Source organism: Thunnus albacares, chromosome 12, assembly GCF_914725855.1.
Source record: "Thunnus albacares chromosome 12, fThuAlb1.1, whole genome shotgun sequence".
In the NCBI taxonomy this organism is placed as follows: Eukaryota; Metazoa; Chordata; class Actinopteri; order Scombriformes; family Scombridae; genus Thunnus; species Thunnus albacares.
In genome coordinates this window covers 33,414,003-33,432,054 of record NC_058117.1, presented here as the reverse complement: position 1 = coordinate 33,432,054, position 18,052 = coordinate 33,414,003, and the positions used below count along the sequence as shown (strand labels likewise).

Below are 18,052 nucleotides of genomic sequence, written 5' to 3'. Positions count from 1 at the left end.
AGAGAAAACATCACACTGGGCATCATGTTTAGTTTTTTATTTCCTGTATTAAACTGAACACAAAACTACCTGCTCACCCAATCACAGTCCACCGATTAAAAATACAAAAAAGTTTCACAGTTCATCAGATCAAAGTCTCTTAAACTCTGTTTGGTCCCCAGTTCATCAGTAATCAATAATCAATAATCAGTCTGTTGATATTATTAATATTGTCTCTGTGTGGAGCCACTGCAGCCTGGGGGTCAAACTGGGGCCCCTGGAGGCCCCCGGAACCCTGATAAGTGTCCGACCCGCCAGCTCTCGGTCTCCGGTCAGATCGGCATGGTCTTTCCGGTGACGGTCCGTTTGATGGCGGACGCCGCCATCCCGCCCATGAAGCGGAGCCCGGCGCTGCCTCCGGGCAGCAGCGACACCGCACACCCGACGATGACGGCGACCTGCAGGGCGGCTCCCAGCGCGGTCAGCACGGTGCTGTGGAGGCTCAGTGCCGCGTACAGAGTTCCACCGAGGGCGCACAGGTACACGGCGGCCCCGGGGGAGGTAGGCAGTCCGGCGGCCAGCCTGCTGGGGCCCCGCAGGACCGCTACGGCCGCGATGGCGAACAGTGACCCGAGCGACCAAAGCAGCGCGAACTTGCGCGCATACAGCAGCAGCAGCGGCGCGTACAGCGCGGACAGTCCGAAACACAGCGCGGAAAACGCGCCGCATACCGCGCAGGCGACCAGCCGCTGCCGCCGGCTCATGCCTGGTAGGCAGGGGTCCGGCTCGGACCACCACGGCCAGGAAGAACCGCTGCTTCCGCCGGAGCTCTGGCCGGCCGAGCTGCCTGACCACGGGCTGGACCAGCGCCCGAACCAGCTCCCGGAAACCGGCTCTGGATCATCCAGGTCCACCACGGTGCTCGAGCCGGACTGGGAAACGGTCTTCGCGCCACCTTTGGACTGCAGCAGATATTCCTGCAGCTGCCGGTTCAACTCCGCCATGACGGAGGAGCTAACGAGCTAACTGCTAGCAGGAGGACTTCTTTTTCTTCTTCTGCGGATATTTACCTGCGCTGTCAGCTGCGTCACCGCCTCCTGCCGGCGGACTGCGGATCACAGCGTCACATTAAACTCTGCTGCGCTTTGTTAAAGTGTGAAAACAGCCTGAAAACCGACTAAACTAAACTCAAAACATTACTCTGCTGTCAGCAGCTGACTTCTTCTTCTTCTTCTTCTTCTTCTTCCTGCTGTGAACTTCCTGCTGCTTGACGGCGCCTTACTGACCTCCAGTGGACAGCAGGAGAATTACACCGCTGTGCTGGTCAAACTAATGTTTTACAGGATTTTTTCTTTTTTAATTTATTTTGTATTTTGCACTTTTACAAACAACATAAAGACATTTAAGAGACGTGTGACTGGAGGTGAAGAAGACAAGAAGCTGTCGGCTCACATGAACCTCACTCAAATTAATAAATAAAAAATAGAAACACACACACATACATACATATGTAAACAAAATGAACAAATATGAATCAAATAAAGGATTATTTGTCGTCATTATTTTAAGATGTTGGATGGTCTCAACCCTTCCAAAGGAAAATATGACAGGTAAAGTAGTTAATAAGTTGATGTTTTCGCTACAGCTTTCTGATTAATGTTGAATTTGAATAAGTGTGTCAGTTGATACATGTAACAGATTAAATACACAACATCCCAGAGAAAAATGAGCTCCAGTACCTTTATCATACAATTATCAGTTCAGTTAGTGGGAGACCTGGATGGAGGACTGAAGGTTATCAATTGATTTTGAAGAGTTAATTTGTGAAAGAATGCAGAACTAAAAGTCATTCAATATGGCGCCATGTTCCTATGGCTGGTTTTTAATAAGTTGTAGGGTCGATATCTGACAGCTGAGCAGTTCTGTGATGTTTGTTTGGTTCAGAGTTCTGCTTTTAGTTTCTCAATGTCAACGTATATCAAACAAATAAAATAAATATAAAACAAAGAAAACTCAGTGACACCAACAGAAAGCCACATGAACTGAACAGTAGCTTTAAATGCCGTCTGGTCAAACCAGCGAGCTGATATCAAACTAACAGTTCAGGCTGTTAAAACGATGATCTGTCTCGTCTTTTATTTATATTTTATGGGATCGCAGTTCATTTTACTCTCTTTGTGTTTTAAATGTGTTCAGTTTTTATTGTAAAACTCTTTGTAAGTGTTTTGAAAGGTGCTTTATGCATAAAGTTTATTATTATTATTAGTTTTAGTTAGAATGAGTTTTCTTTAAACTAGTGTGAAAATCTCGTCACTATCAAACATGATCACGATTTTTAAAGACTTTGATTTCAGCCTGTTTGTGTCAGAAATTCAAGTTAAAGATGCTTGAAACCAGATTATTTGTCTCTAGAGTCACTTCAGTTTATGAGTTTATGAGTTGTGGCGTTTTATGAGCTTTAATCAGACTCCGTTCAGGAAGAATATCTTCAGACTCTGATCCTTGAAATAAACAAAGCAAACAGCAGTGTGATAACTGCAGGATCCATTTTTCAGATTCGTTTCTGTCAACTGGAGCTGAAAACAACAGACCAGTAACCTTTGAAACCAGTCTAATAACCAGCAGTGATGCTGATGACACAAGTTTTTGTCTTTGATAAGAAAAAAATAAAGTTTAATCATTCTAAAATATGATATTATAACTTTGTGGGATGTTTGTGCTCGACGATCCTTTAAAATAACAGACTTCCCTGTTTTGGAAGGCTCTGATGTTCTATCACAATAAAGCACTGATGAAGGTTTCAGATGTTATTCATATAGTAATTCTACTAAATATCATATTCAGTACGATATGTAAATGTTTTTTCACATTTTATGAATGACTTTAAATAATATTTTGAGTCCCTGTCTAACTGTCTCATGTCTACATAGGGTTAGGTCTTTGTCATAAACACTCTGTATTTCTGCAGCCTGTTTATATATTTTGGTGTAAGAATCCACGTTTTTCCTTCTCTTACTTTGATCATTTCTTCATCTTTCCACTTGTGTCGTCAGATTGTGTCTGTTCATGTTGTTGTTTATTCCCTGATGTCAACATGTTGTTTGTGAATAAAGAAGGTAAAAGAAACTCTGGTGGACAAACAGTGAATCATTTATCTATTGAGTTCAATTAAAAAGTCATCAAATGTAAATATAATTCATCCAAAAATCAAATGAAATAAACACTTTATAACAGTTATACACTCAGGTTGCTTCTCAACACTATTTTCAATAATAACATAATAATAATAAAATGATGAATAAAGAATATATTAAAGCAGAAATATAGTCCATAAAGGCACACTTGAGATTTTCAAATATATTTTAACATGCAGGTGAGATTCAAGTTTCTCAGCTGCAAATTAAACAAATTAAACATGTAAATAATATAAAGCAGCATCCAGTCACCTGTTCAAACCATGACGGATGTTTCTGAGGGAGACAAGACTCTTATTTATGATCTTTACACAGATAATAATTTAAATTAAATAAAATAAGTAAACTAAATCTCACCTTCCTCAGTTTCTTCAAGTCAGGCATTTCATATATGGGTGTTTAAAGGTTTCTTGCATGGACGGGTCATTTTGAAGAATAGACCAGTGTTTTGATGTTCTTGATGTTGTTAGTTTTAGGGTGAATGTAGTGCAGTAACGGAGGTGCAGCTCAGATTTGGAGGATCTTTTAGCTTGCAGATAAACATCTCTGCTCTTTGTTTTCTACACATACAAGCCAATCGTCTCTTCTTTACTTCTATCATGTTGTTCTGGTCTTAGTAAGATATTTGAATCAGTTTCTCCTGCGTGTGATAGATGTTTATCGCTGAAGGATCAATACACACTCACACTGTCACCTCATCAATACACAACAAACATTCATCGAGACTGTAGTTTGGCAATATTTAGATGCTCTGACGGGACAAAGACCCTTCAGACCCTTCAGACCTTTAGCCCCTTTAGACCCTTTAGACCCTACAGACCCTGCAGACCCTTCAGACCCTTCAGACCCTGCAGACCCTACAGACCCTGCAGACCCTTCAGACCCTACAGACCCTTCAGACCCTGCAGACCCTACAGACCCTGCAGACCCTTCAGACCCTTCAGACCCATTCAGACCCTTTAGACCCTGCAGACCCTTCAGAGCCTTCTGACCCTTTAGACCCTTCAGACCCTTCAGACCCTACAGACCCTTTAGACCCTTCAGACCCTACAGACCCTGCAGACCCTTTAGACCCTTCAGACCCTACAGACCCTGCAGACCCTGCAGACCCTTCAGACCCATTCAGACCCTTTAGACCCTGCAGACCCTTCAGAGCCTTCTGACCCTTTAGACCCTTCAGACCCTTCAGACCCTACAGACCCTTTAGACCCTTCAGACCTTGCAGACCCTTCAGACCCTTCAGACCCTTCAGACCCTTTAGACCCTTCAGACTCTTCAGACCCTGCAGACCCTTCAGGATCTTCATGGTTGCAGTCAAAAGATGAACATTACTAAGCTGGACGTATTTCAGGAGGTTTCTCAGTGAAAAGCTTGAAGCTGGAACAGATTCTGTTTGATGAGACTTAACTGTAACTCTGCTGCCATGTTGTATCTTCATTCTGTTCAAATCCTGCACACTGACTCATATTCTGGCAGTTTTTTGTTTGTTTGTTTGTTTTCTTTTGTTTTGCTGATCTTGCTGTCGACTGGCAGCGTCTGTCTTCTTTCCTGGAGTTTAGTTTAATGGTTTGGATGTTTTATGTGTTCTGTATGTTTTGTTTTTATTGTAAAAAAGTCAGAAATAAAATAATAAAAAAAACAACATGTAAATAATGTAAACAGACGGATATTAAAACATAAATTACAAACACAAAAAAGAAAGTGGATGGATAGAATTGACGACATTTATAAAAAATCTATCACAAAACTATTGAAAATGCAAAAACTAAAATGTTAAACTCACTAATAAACTTTGTAAAATTAAAACTATGACATGTTCAATGAATACAGTGTAACGTCCACTAGAGAACAAACATTTGACATTTAATAAAAGGTAAATCAAATGTTTTATCAGTGGTTTATTTTATTACATTAGATATAGATTAACATAGAAGATTTAATAATCATTTAATTAAACTCAATTTATAACAGTACATTTCTGTGATTGTAAGCCTTATTTGTTGTATTATAGCAGTGTCAGTACATTTTTATAGGAAATTTAATTATTTTTATAAGTGGAAATATCCTTATTTATCATTAAAAAGCCAAAAAATACACAAGATTTCATGTCAAATTAAAGTTATAAACTGTATTTTAATTACAGAACATGACTGTACTTTATGAGACGGTTATTTTCAGTTATTTTACAGTATTTTATTGGGGCCCAGCTGTCAGAATATTAATGTTTTTAAACAGTTTTTTACAGTTTGCTTTATAAAGTCAAAATCTGACTTCTTCATTTAAAAGATGTTTGAATAAAAATGTTGTTGAGTTTATTTCTGTCCTCACTTCTGTTGTCAGTTGGTCCTTTTTTGGTAAAAGTCACATGACCTCAAGACGAGTTTTCAGCTGTCAGGAGACTAAAATTAACCCTCAGACACACACACACACACACACACACACACACACACACACACACACACACACACACACACACACACAGCCTTCTACGGTCTCCTCAGTGCTTCAGTCAGAGCTGCATGTGATTGAAGGAAGAAAAGAACTGAAAACAAAGTGAAAGAACTAATCAGGTAACACACACACACACACACACACACACACACACACACACACACACACACGTACTGTGCTGGTTATAGTACGGTACATTTACTCAAGTTCTGTACTTAAGTACAATTTTGAGGTACTTGTACTTTACTTGAGTATTTCCATTTGATGCTACTTTATAAACCACTACTTTTACTGCAATACTTTAACTACATCAAGCTCATAATACTTATGTACTTTTACTGTAGTAGCATTTTTCATGCAGGATTTTTACTGGTAATGGAGTATTTGTACATTGCTGTATTAGTACTTTTACTGCGGTAAAGTATCTGAGTATCTGGCTGTAACTCACAGTAACATGCAGACAGTGTTTAAAGTGTCTATATTTTATATTCTCAACACTTTCTCAAGACTTTCTCAGTCTGTGTTCTTGTGTTTTTATGAAATATCGTGAGTCTCGTTCTACGTTCTGTTGAGTTTGTTCTTCTGAGAAGAACGACACAACAGGTCATAACGTCAGTCGGCCAAAAGCGACCTATAGTTACGTTTGAGTGACAGCTGCCATCTAGTGGCCGTAGTGATGAAGACCCGGAGTTGTGCTGACGCATGTAACAGGCAACAAACCTCCATGTTCAGAGGTGGCGGTTTGGTTGCTGGATAGACGCTTTAGTTTGACTTTGCTGCAGGAGACGCTGCTCACTTCCTGTTTCCAACCGCAAGTATAAATGCTGTGGCATCAGTTCATGTTTTATACTTTCCCTACAGATAAACTTTAAAACTAAATTATGTGTAGCTGCGTCTTCATGTTTCAGTGAACTGAAGATAAGTTTCCAACCTGGTGGACGATGAAGAGACATTCTCTTCTATTCTATTACATCAAGGCTGAAACTTCTCTGAACAGTAAAGTAAATTTTTACGCATTTCACGTAGGTGCAGGGCTGTTAGAGCAGCATCAATGAAAAAAGCGAAGACCCACACACTGACTCGTCACTCTGACCTGACAAAGATCCAAATGTTCAGATTAAACGTTTGTGGTTTAGCGTCAGTGTGTCGGCGCCACCTGCTGGTCTGTATGTATGTAAGAAGTATGTTAACACCAACATGTGTTTCCTGACAGCTCCGCCTCATGTCGGTGTCCCAGATCACGCCCACGCTGTTCCTGAGTGGCTCCGATGGCCCCCTCAATGCGGCGCTGGTCTCCCAGAAGGGCATCACCCTGATCGTCAACGCCACACTGAGCCACGCCTGCCCCGCCTACCCGGGGGTGGAGTGTGTCCGGGTGCCGGTGGCCGACCTGCCCAGTGCCCGCCTAGGGGACCACTTCGACCGGGTGGCTGAACGCATCCACGCCAACCGTGCAGGAGGCACGCTGGTGCACTGCGCTGCTGGTATGAGCCGCTCACCGGCGCTGGTGATGGCGTACCTGATGCGTTACAGGGCCGTGACGCTCCACCAGGCGCACCGCTGGGTGAAGGAGAGCCGGCCGTACGTCAGGCTGAATGCCGGCTTCTGGGACCAGCTGCTGCAGTACGAGAGACGTCTGTACGGGAAGAACACTGTCAGAGTGGCAGCGCCTGAAGAGACGCCGCCACCGCTGCCGCCGCCACGGACATCGAGGTTGTTGAGGTCAGTTCCACCACAGCAGCAGATGAACTGGTTAACGACAGCACCCAGAACACCACTGATGACATCATCACCACTGATGACACGATCACAACGGATGACATCATCACCACTGATGACACGATCACCACTGATGACATCATTACCACTGATGTCACGATCGCCACTGATGACACGATCACCACTGATGACACAGTCACCACTGATGACATCATCACCACTGATGACACGATCACCACTGATGACACAGTCACCACTGATGACATCATCACCACTGATGACACGGTCGCCACTGATGACATCATCACCACTGATGTCACGATCGAAGCAAATGACATCAGCAAACAAATCAAGAAGAGGAACCAAATCCAGCAGCTTCAACGTCTGAACAACAACAACAACACACACACACACACACACACACAAATCATACATACAAATGTTTTCCTGAAGGCTTCATCTGCTTCAAACACACACCAGCTGCTGTGTTTCTGTCTGTCGTCCACACTGGGAACCGAGTTGGTTTCCATCCAAATGTAACACAAATGAACCACAGTGACGGAGGAGGAGCGCTTGTTTCCATCTGCTGCAGCTCTGTGAATATTTGGCCGTTGGGTAACAGTTGGTTCCACCATCACAAAGGAGGTTTCAGACGATCTGAGAAGCACTTAGTTTGCAGCAGACGGAGACCTTAGGATCCTCCGACTGAAACTGTATTTGTCACATTCACTGATTGATAAACTGAGAACAAGGATGTTCAGCTCAGTTATAATCTTTGTACGAACTGCTTGTCCTTCTGTAGACGGGAGGAAATGTTTACGTTTGCTTTCTTCAGGAAGAACAGAAGATGGCAGCCATCGATCAGCAGCCAAAAACTGTGGATACATCTGTAAAGAAATCTTCATCTACACTAGCATCACAGTCAAGGTCTCAGGTGTCCAACTGTGTGTCTCAAAGCTTGAGACCCTTCTGTAAAACTCTAGATCATCTCCAATGCCAGCATTTTAAAAATGTTCACAACAATCTGGTTAAGGTTAGTAAGGAGGTGAACATTAATTGCAGGTCTATGACAGGACGTGAACTCTGGTCTCCATGAAAGTCAAACATGCTTCAGCCTGACTTCACACTTCATACCTCTCTAAAAGACGCGCTGCTTCTTATGTTGGCACTGGACATAAATATGGAGGTGTGAAATCATCCAGAATGAAAACACATGTCTGCATTTTGAATATAATGACCCGATCACACCAGCATTTAAAACAGTCAGTCCCTCCAGGAAATAGTGATTTTGTGATCGCAATTATCACAATTCCTGCAATTTTTCCTCAAAAAGACATAAAACACTGGAAACTGTATTGCAATTTTCGAGAAAATCTGCTGCAAACATGCAAACATTTTTGGCCACAATAATCACAAAAAAAAAAACTCAGCGAAATCCTGGAGGGACTGATATATGAAACTTAAATCTGCTGCTTCAAGTTCAACTTTGGTGGATTTCCAAATCAGCATGACAGAGAGTCTAAGATGGCAGAAGCTATTGTAGCTTATTAGCTGTGTTGCTAACATCCAGTTTATTGAAGCTCCTCGGTTGGAGTAAAAACAGTTCCACAACAGAGACGGGTTTAAACACAGTTAGGAGACAGGAGGAAATTATACTAATGTGACTTTCAATAAACTGTGGGAAGTTATTGTCCAGCTAATAACCAAGCTAGCTAGCTTGCTAACTGCTCTTGTGACTGATGCTAGCATTTTCCCAGCTGGCTAGTGTGTTAGCAGTTAGCTCCCCAGCTACTGTAGTTCACTGGCTAGCAAGTAGTCACTTTCTGGTGTGACTGAGACTTAAAGTTGAGGCATGATGGAGGTGTTTTCAATTCATTTTTCGATAAAAAAAAGGTTGTCTGGAACATTTCAGTTTCTGGGTCCAAAGTTTCCTGATCATTTAAAGGAGGTTTCAGGGAGAATGACTGTTGCTCAGGATATTAAACATTTGGGACGCTGTTCATTCAAACATCAGGGACTCTAAGTTTATTTTTGATGATGAAGTCTTTTTCAGTTTTTGATTTCTCTACTGATCAGAGGAGCAGATGGAGTTAACACAGGTTCTGGTTTCACAAAGACACTCTGATTCAGTCTCTAACAAACAGACTTCAGACATCTGAGGTTAAATGACTTACACAGTTATTTATTAGTTATTTATTTGGATTAAAGTCTTCTAAATTCTGGGAAAATTAAGTCTCTTTTCAAACTGAAAAACAACAAGCCGCTTGGCTTCGTTCTGTCAAACAGAAAACTCATTTGATGTTTGAGAATATTATGATGTGAAGGTTCAGAGGTGATGAAGTCTGGGTGACAACAAATGCTAGTTTACATCAGTTTGCAATGGTCTAAAGTAAGGTTGTCACGATACCAGAATTTTAAACTTCGATACAATACTAATATAAAAAACAATACTCGATACCTCTTTCAATACCAGAGCAAAAAGAAAAAAGTCCTAGGCACACAAAATAAGATTATTTTTTCTTTTTTATTTAAATTAAATTTGCCATCTTTGTGACTCATCAGTCACATGGTGGGTTTGTTGCTGGACAGAAAGCTGTAACAACAACACAGGTTGAGGACCAGTTGATTTTCTTCCCCGTTGTCTCATCTGTGCTTGGTTGAAAATCTGATTGTAGATCTTTTTTTTTTATAGCTTCAGTACTTTCGGTACAATTGAATGTATAAATAACGGAGATCGTATTGTTTTAAACGTGTAATCGAAAGGGTATCGAAGTATCGATACTTTTGACAGCCTTAGTCTAAAGATGTGTTCCAGTTTAACGCAGAGTATATAAATGTATAATCAATCAGTCCCTCCAGGAAACTGTGATTTTGTGATCACAATAATTGATGCAAACTCAAGAATTTTGCTAAATTACGGCAACTTTTCTGCATGAAATGTCCAAATCAACAGACGGCTTGTTATTTGGACCAATTGTGGCGTTTTGTGTCGTAGTAATTTACATCATTACAGCGTCATTACAAACCAAGACCTCCGAGCCTTTCTGGTTTTCTTGTACCAAATCCAACAACTGAGAGAGAGGAGATGGAGTCTGACTCATTCACACTGAGCTGTAGTTTCATACATGTGCTGTAAACACTGCTGTAGGTGTAAGAAACTGCACTTTGTCTTTCATTTAACCTGCACTTTGCCTTTGGTTTGATTCACTTTGTCAGAAGAATACAAGCTGATGTTGTTCAGCCGGCAAAGATTAATATAATCTACCTCAAACATAAAAATGGGCACTTTGGAAATTAAACTATATTTTTATGTTTATGGATTTATTTTAATAACATTATTGATGATTTTATTTGCTGCTGATGTTGAGCTGAAAGTTTATTTAATAAAGGTTATAAATGGAACTCAAGTACAGTATTTTCTTTTTTATAGAACTTTGAGTCCTCATGGTTCTCATGTTCAGAAAATACATTAAACATTAGAGCTGAAATATAGTTGTTTCTGTGATCTGCTGGATGTTTTTTATCCAGGAAGGAATGCTTTTCCTGATGTTAGACATCCAACCTTCATTGATTCAACTTTCTCAAACATCTACATTTCTAGTAGTAAAATACAATTAAAGAAACACTTATGTGATTAGATTAAACTTTCAGACACATGTTCAAATAGAAATTCAACATGACTCTTACTTCATAATATAAACATTCAATATGACTATTATTTCATAATGAGAAAAGAAAATTTCAACCCGAAATTCTTCAAACATAATACTTTTATATTACTATTGCTTCAGTAACTTCATTCATTCAATACAACTACTTATGTAATTTAACTATTGAAATTTATATATATATAATAAATCATATTATGTATAATATTATATATAATATGATTGTCTATGAGGTTAATAGGTCAAAGGTTAAACACTTACCATTGCATAGTTAACATATAAACATTCTTAACTTAAGAAAATTAAAAATCTTTATCAGTAGAGGGCAGTATTGTCACACGTAGTAAAAATGTAATGAAATTAAGGTTTAATATATACCGACGTTATACCATTCTTTGTGTATTTACATGACAAGTAACGTTATATTACTTGAATAATGATTAGACATTTAATTCACAAGAAATTCAGGATTGGCTCTGATTTGCAGGGAGACTCTATGAATGAGTTACAGTTTATGACTCTTGGTCTGTTTGGATAAGAGAAGGGGGTTTTCTGTTCATTTGTTATCAGTCCTTTTTCCTGGTTCAAATGACCCCAAAGGTCATTTATGTTTTTAGTTCAGGCCATAATTTAGTTATTGGTCAGAAACAGTCTTGCAGGAGGTCTGTTCAGTCTCCATTTTGTCACAGTGTTAAACTTTGGTATCATGTTGTCAGACCCCCACTTGGCAAATAGGTCAGTTCGGGGTCCAGGGGTGAGGCACTCTCCATGTGTCTATGGGAATTACTCACCTCCTCAATTTGAGATTAAAGAAAGGCTGTTTTATCCATGAAAGTAAAGAAAAGGCCGCAAGATGTCCTACACTTGTTCTTCAAAGTGTGAGAGAAGCTAAATCTGTGAACATTTTAAAGACATCTAAAGTCAACTTTACATATTTACATATTGGTGACATCACAGTTCATATTAGAGCTAAAACAATTAGTTTATTAATTGATTTGTCAGAAATTAGACAGGAAATTAATCAGAAACAATTTAATCATCAATGTTATTTTTAAGCAAAAGCCCTCCGACCATCCTCTGGTTCCAGCATCACTAATGTCTCAGATCTTCTGCTTTTCTCTGGTTTCTATCTGCGTAAAATGAATATCTTTGAGTTTTGGACTGTTGGTCGAGTAGAACGAGACATCTGAAGACATCAGCTTGGACTTGGAGATTTTTCACTATTTTCTGATGTTTATAGACCAAAAAATTAAACATTTAGTTGAGAAAATAATTTGTCAGATTAATCAATAATGACAATAATTGTGAGTTGTAGCTGTAGTTTATATGTTTGATAATATTCACTGATCAATAAAATGTATTGTCTGAGGAACCAGAACACTTGATGTAATAATGGATCCTTATAATGAGTGATATTCCTTCAATGGATCTTTGTGTGATGACATCATCATCATCATCATCATCATCGTCGTCGTCTGTGTTGTTGTACAGTTACAGAGACCTTCACTGGTAAAATCCTCAGTGGGAATTCCTTCACAGTGCAAATATATGGAAACAGTGTTTGAGTGAAAGTGTGTGTGAAGGTGTGTATGTGTGTGTTAGTATCAGCATCAGAGAACGACAACTTTCCTCTGTTCCAGTCCAGACTCACTCTGATCCTCTGGAGCTGCTTCTTCACTGGGAGAATTATGTCATGTGATGTGGAAAGTGCTCTGTATACGTGATCAAAGAACCACAGTCTCCATAATCCAGTCCGTAAGTGTCCTTTCCTCTGGTCAGACACTGATAACACACCCAGTTCCCACATGGAATTGTATCCAACCTCGACATCCCAGCTGTGAGTCCCTGAGTCAAAGCCCTCAGAGCCCAGAACAGAGATGTAGTCTCTAATCCTCTCTGGATTATCAGGAAGCTGCTGTTTCTCAACTCGTCTCAGACTGGTCAGATCTTCAGACAGGATGAGTTGTGGATTTGCAGTGTTTGGATCCAGAATGACAGGAGTGTAGGAGACCATCTCCTTCATGTTGTTCCAGATGTTGAAGGTCAGGTTGCCCAGGTGTTTGGCCTGGTCTATCAGAGCTCCTGAGAGCAGCTGTGGATCATCCAGCAGGGGGCAGCGCTGGACTCTTTCCACTGCAGCCTTGTAGTTCTGCAGGAATGAGACGTCTTCAGCTCTCAGCTCCTCCTCTGTGGCTCTGACTGTGTGTGAAAGAGCTGCTATCTCTCTGCTCAGAGCCTCCATCTTCTCCTTCATCATCTGACTCTTCTGCTCCTCTTCCTCCCTCAGAGCAGCCATCCTGGCCTCCTCTTCCTCTTCTAGAAACTGGTGAAGCTTCTTAAACTGCTCCTTAATCTGCCTCTCTGTGTGTCGGGCCTGGACCTTCATGTGTTCTGCTGTTTGATTGAACTTCACTTTAACTTGTTCACAAACCTTTAACTTCTTCTTTAAAAGCTCCAGAGTTTCCTCAAGTTTCTTCTTGTGTTGTCGTGCAGCTTCATCGATGGGTTTGAATCTGTGGTTGGTGTGTTTTTCTGAATCTCTGCAGACGAGACACACTGGCTGCTGATGGTCCAGACAGAAGAGTTTGAGTTTCTCAGAGTGCAGACTGCAGAGAGCCTCAGAGCCTGCTGAAGCTCTCTGATCTCTGTCCTGCAGGAAGCTCTCACACAGGTTCTTTAACGCCAAGTTACAGGGTGGTTCCATCTTTGAAGTTTTTCTCTCACAAACTGGACACTGTTGGATTGGTTTCTCTCTCCACCAGCTCTGCAGACAGACTTTACAGAGGCTGTGGCTACATGACAGGAGGACAGGATGTTTAAAGATGTCATGGCAGACAGGACAGCAGAGATCCTTCTCTGATCTGGAAGCCATTTTGTCTCTGAGTCCAGCTGAAAACAAACCACTCAAACAGCAAGACAGTCACACCTTGTTCCCAGAGAGTTTCTTTCACTCCGAGTCTTTGCTCTTGTGAAACTCTTGTTCAGTGTGTGAAGTCAGTAGCAGGTTGAAGTGGTAGTATTCCAGTATTCCAGTATCCCAGTATCCCAGCTGTTCTCTCGCAGTGGACGTGGTGGTTTTGATCAGAAGGTGAATGTGATTGTCAGTCTCTCAGTGTGTGTGCGTCTCCTCTCAGTGAAGCAGAATAATAACATCTGTTTACTGGTTTGTGTCAGATGAGGGGCGGAGCTGCTTCAGAGCAGGAACACACAGGATTGGACACACTCTTGTGTTTCTACCAGTATAAATCTTCAAATTATACATTCATGTTAGCAGATATTTTACATCACTTTCTTTTGTACTAACTGCTAACTACCATCTTCAGTAAACAGTTTATACTTCATACTGTTAGTACACAACAGTTCTTTCTAACCAGGGTACATGTAGAGGGTAGTTCTGGAAATTATTACTGGGGGAAAAAACTAAAACATATGGGCAGACAGGTCAAAATAATGTTTTAAGCAATAGATAAGTATTTGGATCATTTTTCGCTATGTTAAAAACAGCTCAACAGCTTATTTGTTAATATATTTGTGTAAACTGTTTGTTATTCTGTTTTAATTGTAACATGGTTTTGTACAGGCGCTGAATTGGCTGCCAGAGTTTCAGTTGCTGTTAATAAGTTTGGACACAAGATGGCAGTCTTCAGACAGACGACTGTTTTACTCCTACACGTGGACGAACTGCTCCATGACACGATGAACAGTGTTGTGACTTAGTAATGTAAAACAGCAGGTAAACACTTAGAAACCTGGTTAAAATATTCATGTACAAAAGTAAATATTTTATAAATAAAGTAGTACTTGTAGTAACTACTACAAGTTGTACACATGCTTGTTAAAAAGACACTGCGGTTTCGTCCAACTTGCGGTTAAAGTGGGAGGCAAACAGTGGTCTCCTGCAGCAAAGGCCACTTTTTGCCTTTTTGCCATCCCCTCTACTCCCTCCTTCTAATAAGGAAGTCAGTCATATTGACGTCATCTGAACTGGTTCATAATTAACGTAACAATTAGACGTTTTTGCCAGCCTGAATTTTAGACCTATACTGTCATTTTCCTTGTGAGAACGGGCTGTAAAACCAATTGTAAAAAACACATTTGGATATGTAGTCTGTGGCTGTACGTCAAAAAAAAAGTAGCTATATCATTAGATAATGTGTTTCTAAGGTGTTTAGGGCCAAGCACAATAACTTCAGTTTTATCTGAATTTAGTAGTAGAAAATTGCAGGTCATCCAGGTCTTTATGTCGTTAAGGCATGCTTGGAGATTGTTTAACTGATTGGGTTCATCTGGCTTCATTGATAAATATAATTGGGTATCATCTGCATAACAATGAAAATCTATGTGTTGTGAGTGTTTCCTAATAATATTACCTAAAGGAAGCATATACAAGGTGAATAGAATTGGTCCAAGTACAGAACCTTGTGGAACTCCGTGTCTAACTTTTGCCTTCACGGAGGATTCATCATTAACATGTACAAACTGAAATCGGTCTGATAAATAGGATTTAAACCAGCTTAATGCAGTTCCTTTAATGCCAATTAAATGTTCCAGTCTCTGCAAAAGGATTTGATGGTCAATTGTGTCGAATGCAGCACTAAGATCTAACAGGACAAGTATAGAGACAAATCCTTTGTCCGATGCAGTTAGGAGGTCATTTGTGACTTTCACCAGTGCTGTCTCTGTGCTATGATGCCTCTAAATCCTGACTGAAAATCCTCAAATAAACTATTGTTATGTAGAAAGTCACATAACTGATTAGGTTTAGTTACAGGTTTAATTACAGCTACTTTAAAGGACTGTGGTACATAGCCTGTTACTAAAGACAGATTGATCATATCTAGTAAAGAAGTGCTAACTAAGGGTAAGGCTTCCTTAAGCAGCCTAGTTGGGATGGGATCTAAGAGACAGGTTGATGGTTTAGATGAAGAGATTGATTTAATGTGATGTGTAGTTGGTCCACCACCGCAGAAACTGCAACCTGTAGAGTCTGTGGTCGTGAAGTCGAGTGCAGTGTATTTAATAGAGTTGGCAGATCAGGATGCAAAGATGCCACAAAATTATAAAATCAATATTTTAATAATTTGGATACTTTCAGAATATATTTGTGTAAAAATCATTTGGATGGGGAGGAATGGTGGCATTTTATGCAACTGAATGCTTCCAATCACATGATGGGTATCAAATGAAATACTTTATTGGTATCAGTATCAGTATCACTTTAAGGGTACTGGTGTTGGTACTGGTATTGTAATTTTTTAAATGATACAGCCCTAGTGTGAAGCTCGACGCAGGGATCAAGCATGACTTGCAAGATCTCAACCGGTACTGCCCACCCTGGGAAGATGGATAAAGCCCTTAATTAAAAGTGTGATGGCTACCTTTGTTTTGTGTATTGGTGGAAGCATTGTACATCATCCTCAGGTAAAGCATAGAGGTCCTGGCCAAATTTTTTGCATGACAGAGTTCATTTCACCCCTCTGGGATATATAATTTTAAAAAGTATTGTGTCTGAAAGGCAAAATCCAGTAGGGTGATGCTGGATTTGGATTTCACACTAAAGTTTTGGCAGCAAAAAAACAAAAAAAGGCCAGAATTTTTATACATTATGTGATGTTTGATGTTCACTCTTTTTTAATTTTTTTTTTTTTTACATAGAAGTGAAGCCATCACACTTGTCAGTTCTGTCACAGCTCTTCCTCTCCCTCTCCCTTCGTCTTCTATCTTCTCCAAACCCTTTGCTCTACCTCAGACCTTCCACCTGATGGACTTCCTCAATTGTTTTTCCCCACAGTGAATGTAGCCAGGGGTTTGTAGGGTCAGCCAAAAGTTCTGTTTCCTGTTCCTGTTTTTGTGCAAATAAATATCTTCTATTTAACTCTGGTATGCATGCCTCTGATTTACTGTAGCATTACACACTATTAGAAGAACATACAGTAAACGTGAAGGATTTCCAGAGAAAAGATTTTTGCTATACATACAAGTAAAGACCTTCACCTTACATCATATTAGGTTTTATTCAATGCTGTCAAAGAAAACATACATTACATAACAAAACAAATGCATTTCTCATATACTCCTGGGGTCAGCAGTCATGTATGTAATTGGGTTTAAATCAGATTTAACTATGTACTTGTGATTGGTCCCTGTACCTAGACCCATGGGATGAGAAAAGTGATTGGCTCTTAAGCAATTGGGTCCAAATCCCAGCTGTGTATTAACTCTGCCCTTGTATATAAGACCAAATTGAACCTGTATACTCAAACCATTTTTCTTTTGTGATATGAGTCATATAAACAAGTGAAATGTTAGTATTTTGTCCTCCTTGACTAGGAAATTTGAGATGTGCTACCCATCCATATTTCTGGAACATGCTTGCTGGATCTTCGGTTTAGTTCTCCACTGAGAATCCCATTGTTGAAGCACAGCCTCCTTCTCCTATTCAGCACTTTTAAAATGTATTTGTGTAAAAATCATTTGGATGGAGAGGAGTGGTGGCATTTTACTCAACTGAATGCTTCCATTCACATGATGGGTATCAAATGAAATAGGGAAAAAAAGGTATCGAATGAAGCACTCTATTGGTATCAGTATCACTTTAAGGGTACTGGTATCGTAATTTGTTAAATGATACTCAGCCCTAGTTTGAAGTTTGAGGCAGGAATGAAGCAGGAATTGCGAGATGTCTTCTCTTCCCTCACTCAGCGATGCTGGTGGAGGTCTGCCCATCCTGGGAGGATGGATAAAGCCTGGTGCTTTATTAACAGTATGATTACTTCCTTTGTTTTCTGTATTGGTGGAAGCATTGTACAACATCCTCAGGTAAAGCATAGAGGTCCTGACCAAATTTTCACAAAATTCATTTCACCCCTCTGGGATATATAATTTTAAAAAGTATTGCCCTGTGTCTGAAAGGCAAAATCCAGTAGGATGATGCTGGATTTGGATTTCCCATGAAAGTTTTGGCAGCATAGACAGTATTTAGATACAGTCTATGATTGGCAGCAAAAAAAAAACAGGTCAGAATTGTTTTACATTATGTGA

General features: G+C 40.1%; 3 protein-coding genes across 3 annotated transcripts; 1 reads left to right on the top strand and 2 right to left on the bottom strand.

Moving 5' to 3' along the window:
* Positions 1-22: 22 nt before the first annotated feature.
* On the bottom strand, positions 23-1,694 carry sft2d3 (SFT2 domain containing 3). Its single transcript, XM_044369440.1, has one exon. It carries the CDS (start codon positions 981-983, stop codon positions 312-314), a length of 672 nt encoding a protein of 223 aa, XP_044225375.1. The 5' UTR covers positions 984-1,694; the 3' UTR covers positions 23-311.
* Positions 1,695-5,640: 3,946 nt separating this feature from the next.
* Positions 5,641-8,704, top strand: si:ch1073-184j22.2 (dual specificity protein phosphatase 18). The gene is made up of 2 exons (XM_044369438.1): positions 5,641-5,743; positions 6,838-8,704. Exon 2 carries the CDS (start codon positions 6,847-6,849, stop codon positions 7,729-7,731), a length of 885 nt encoding a protein of 294 aa, XP_044225373.1. The 5' UTR covers positions 5,641-5,743; positions 6,838-6,846; the 3' UTR covers positions 7,732-8,704.
* Positions 8,705-12,421: 3,717 nt separating this feature from the next.
* Positions 12,422-14,090, bottom strand: LOC122994231 (zinc-binding protein A33-like). Its single transcript, XM_044368809.1, has one exon. It carries the CDS (start codon positions 13,881-13,883, stop codon positions 12,474-12,476), a length of 1,410 nt encoding a protein of 469 aa, XP_044224744.1. The 5' UTR covers positions 13,884-14,090; the 3' UTR covers positions 12,422-12,473.
* Between the last annotated feature and the right edge of the window lie 3,962 nt (positions 14,091-18,052).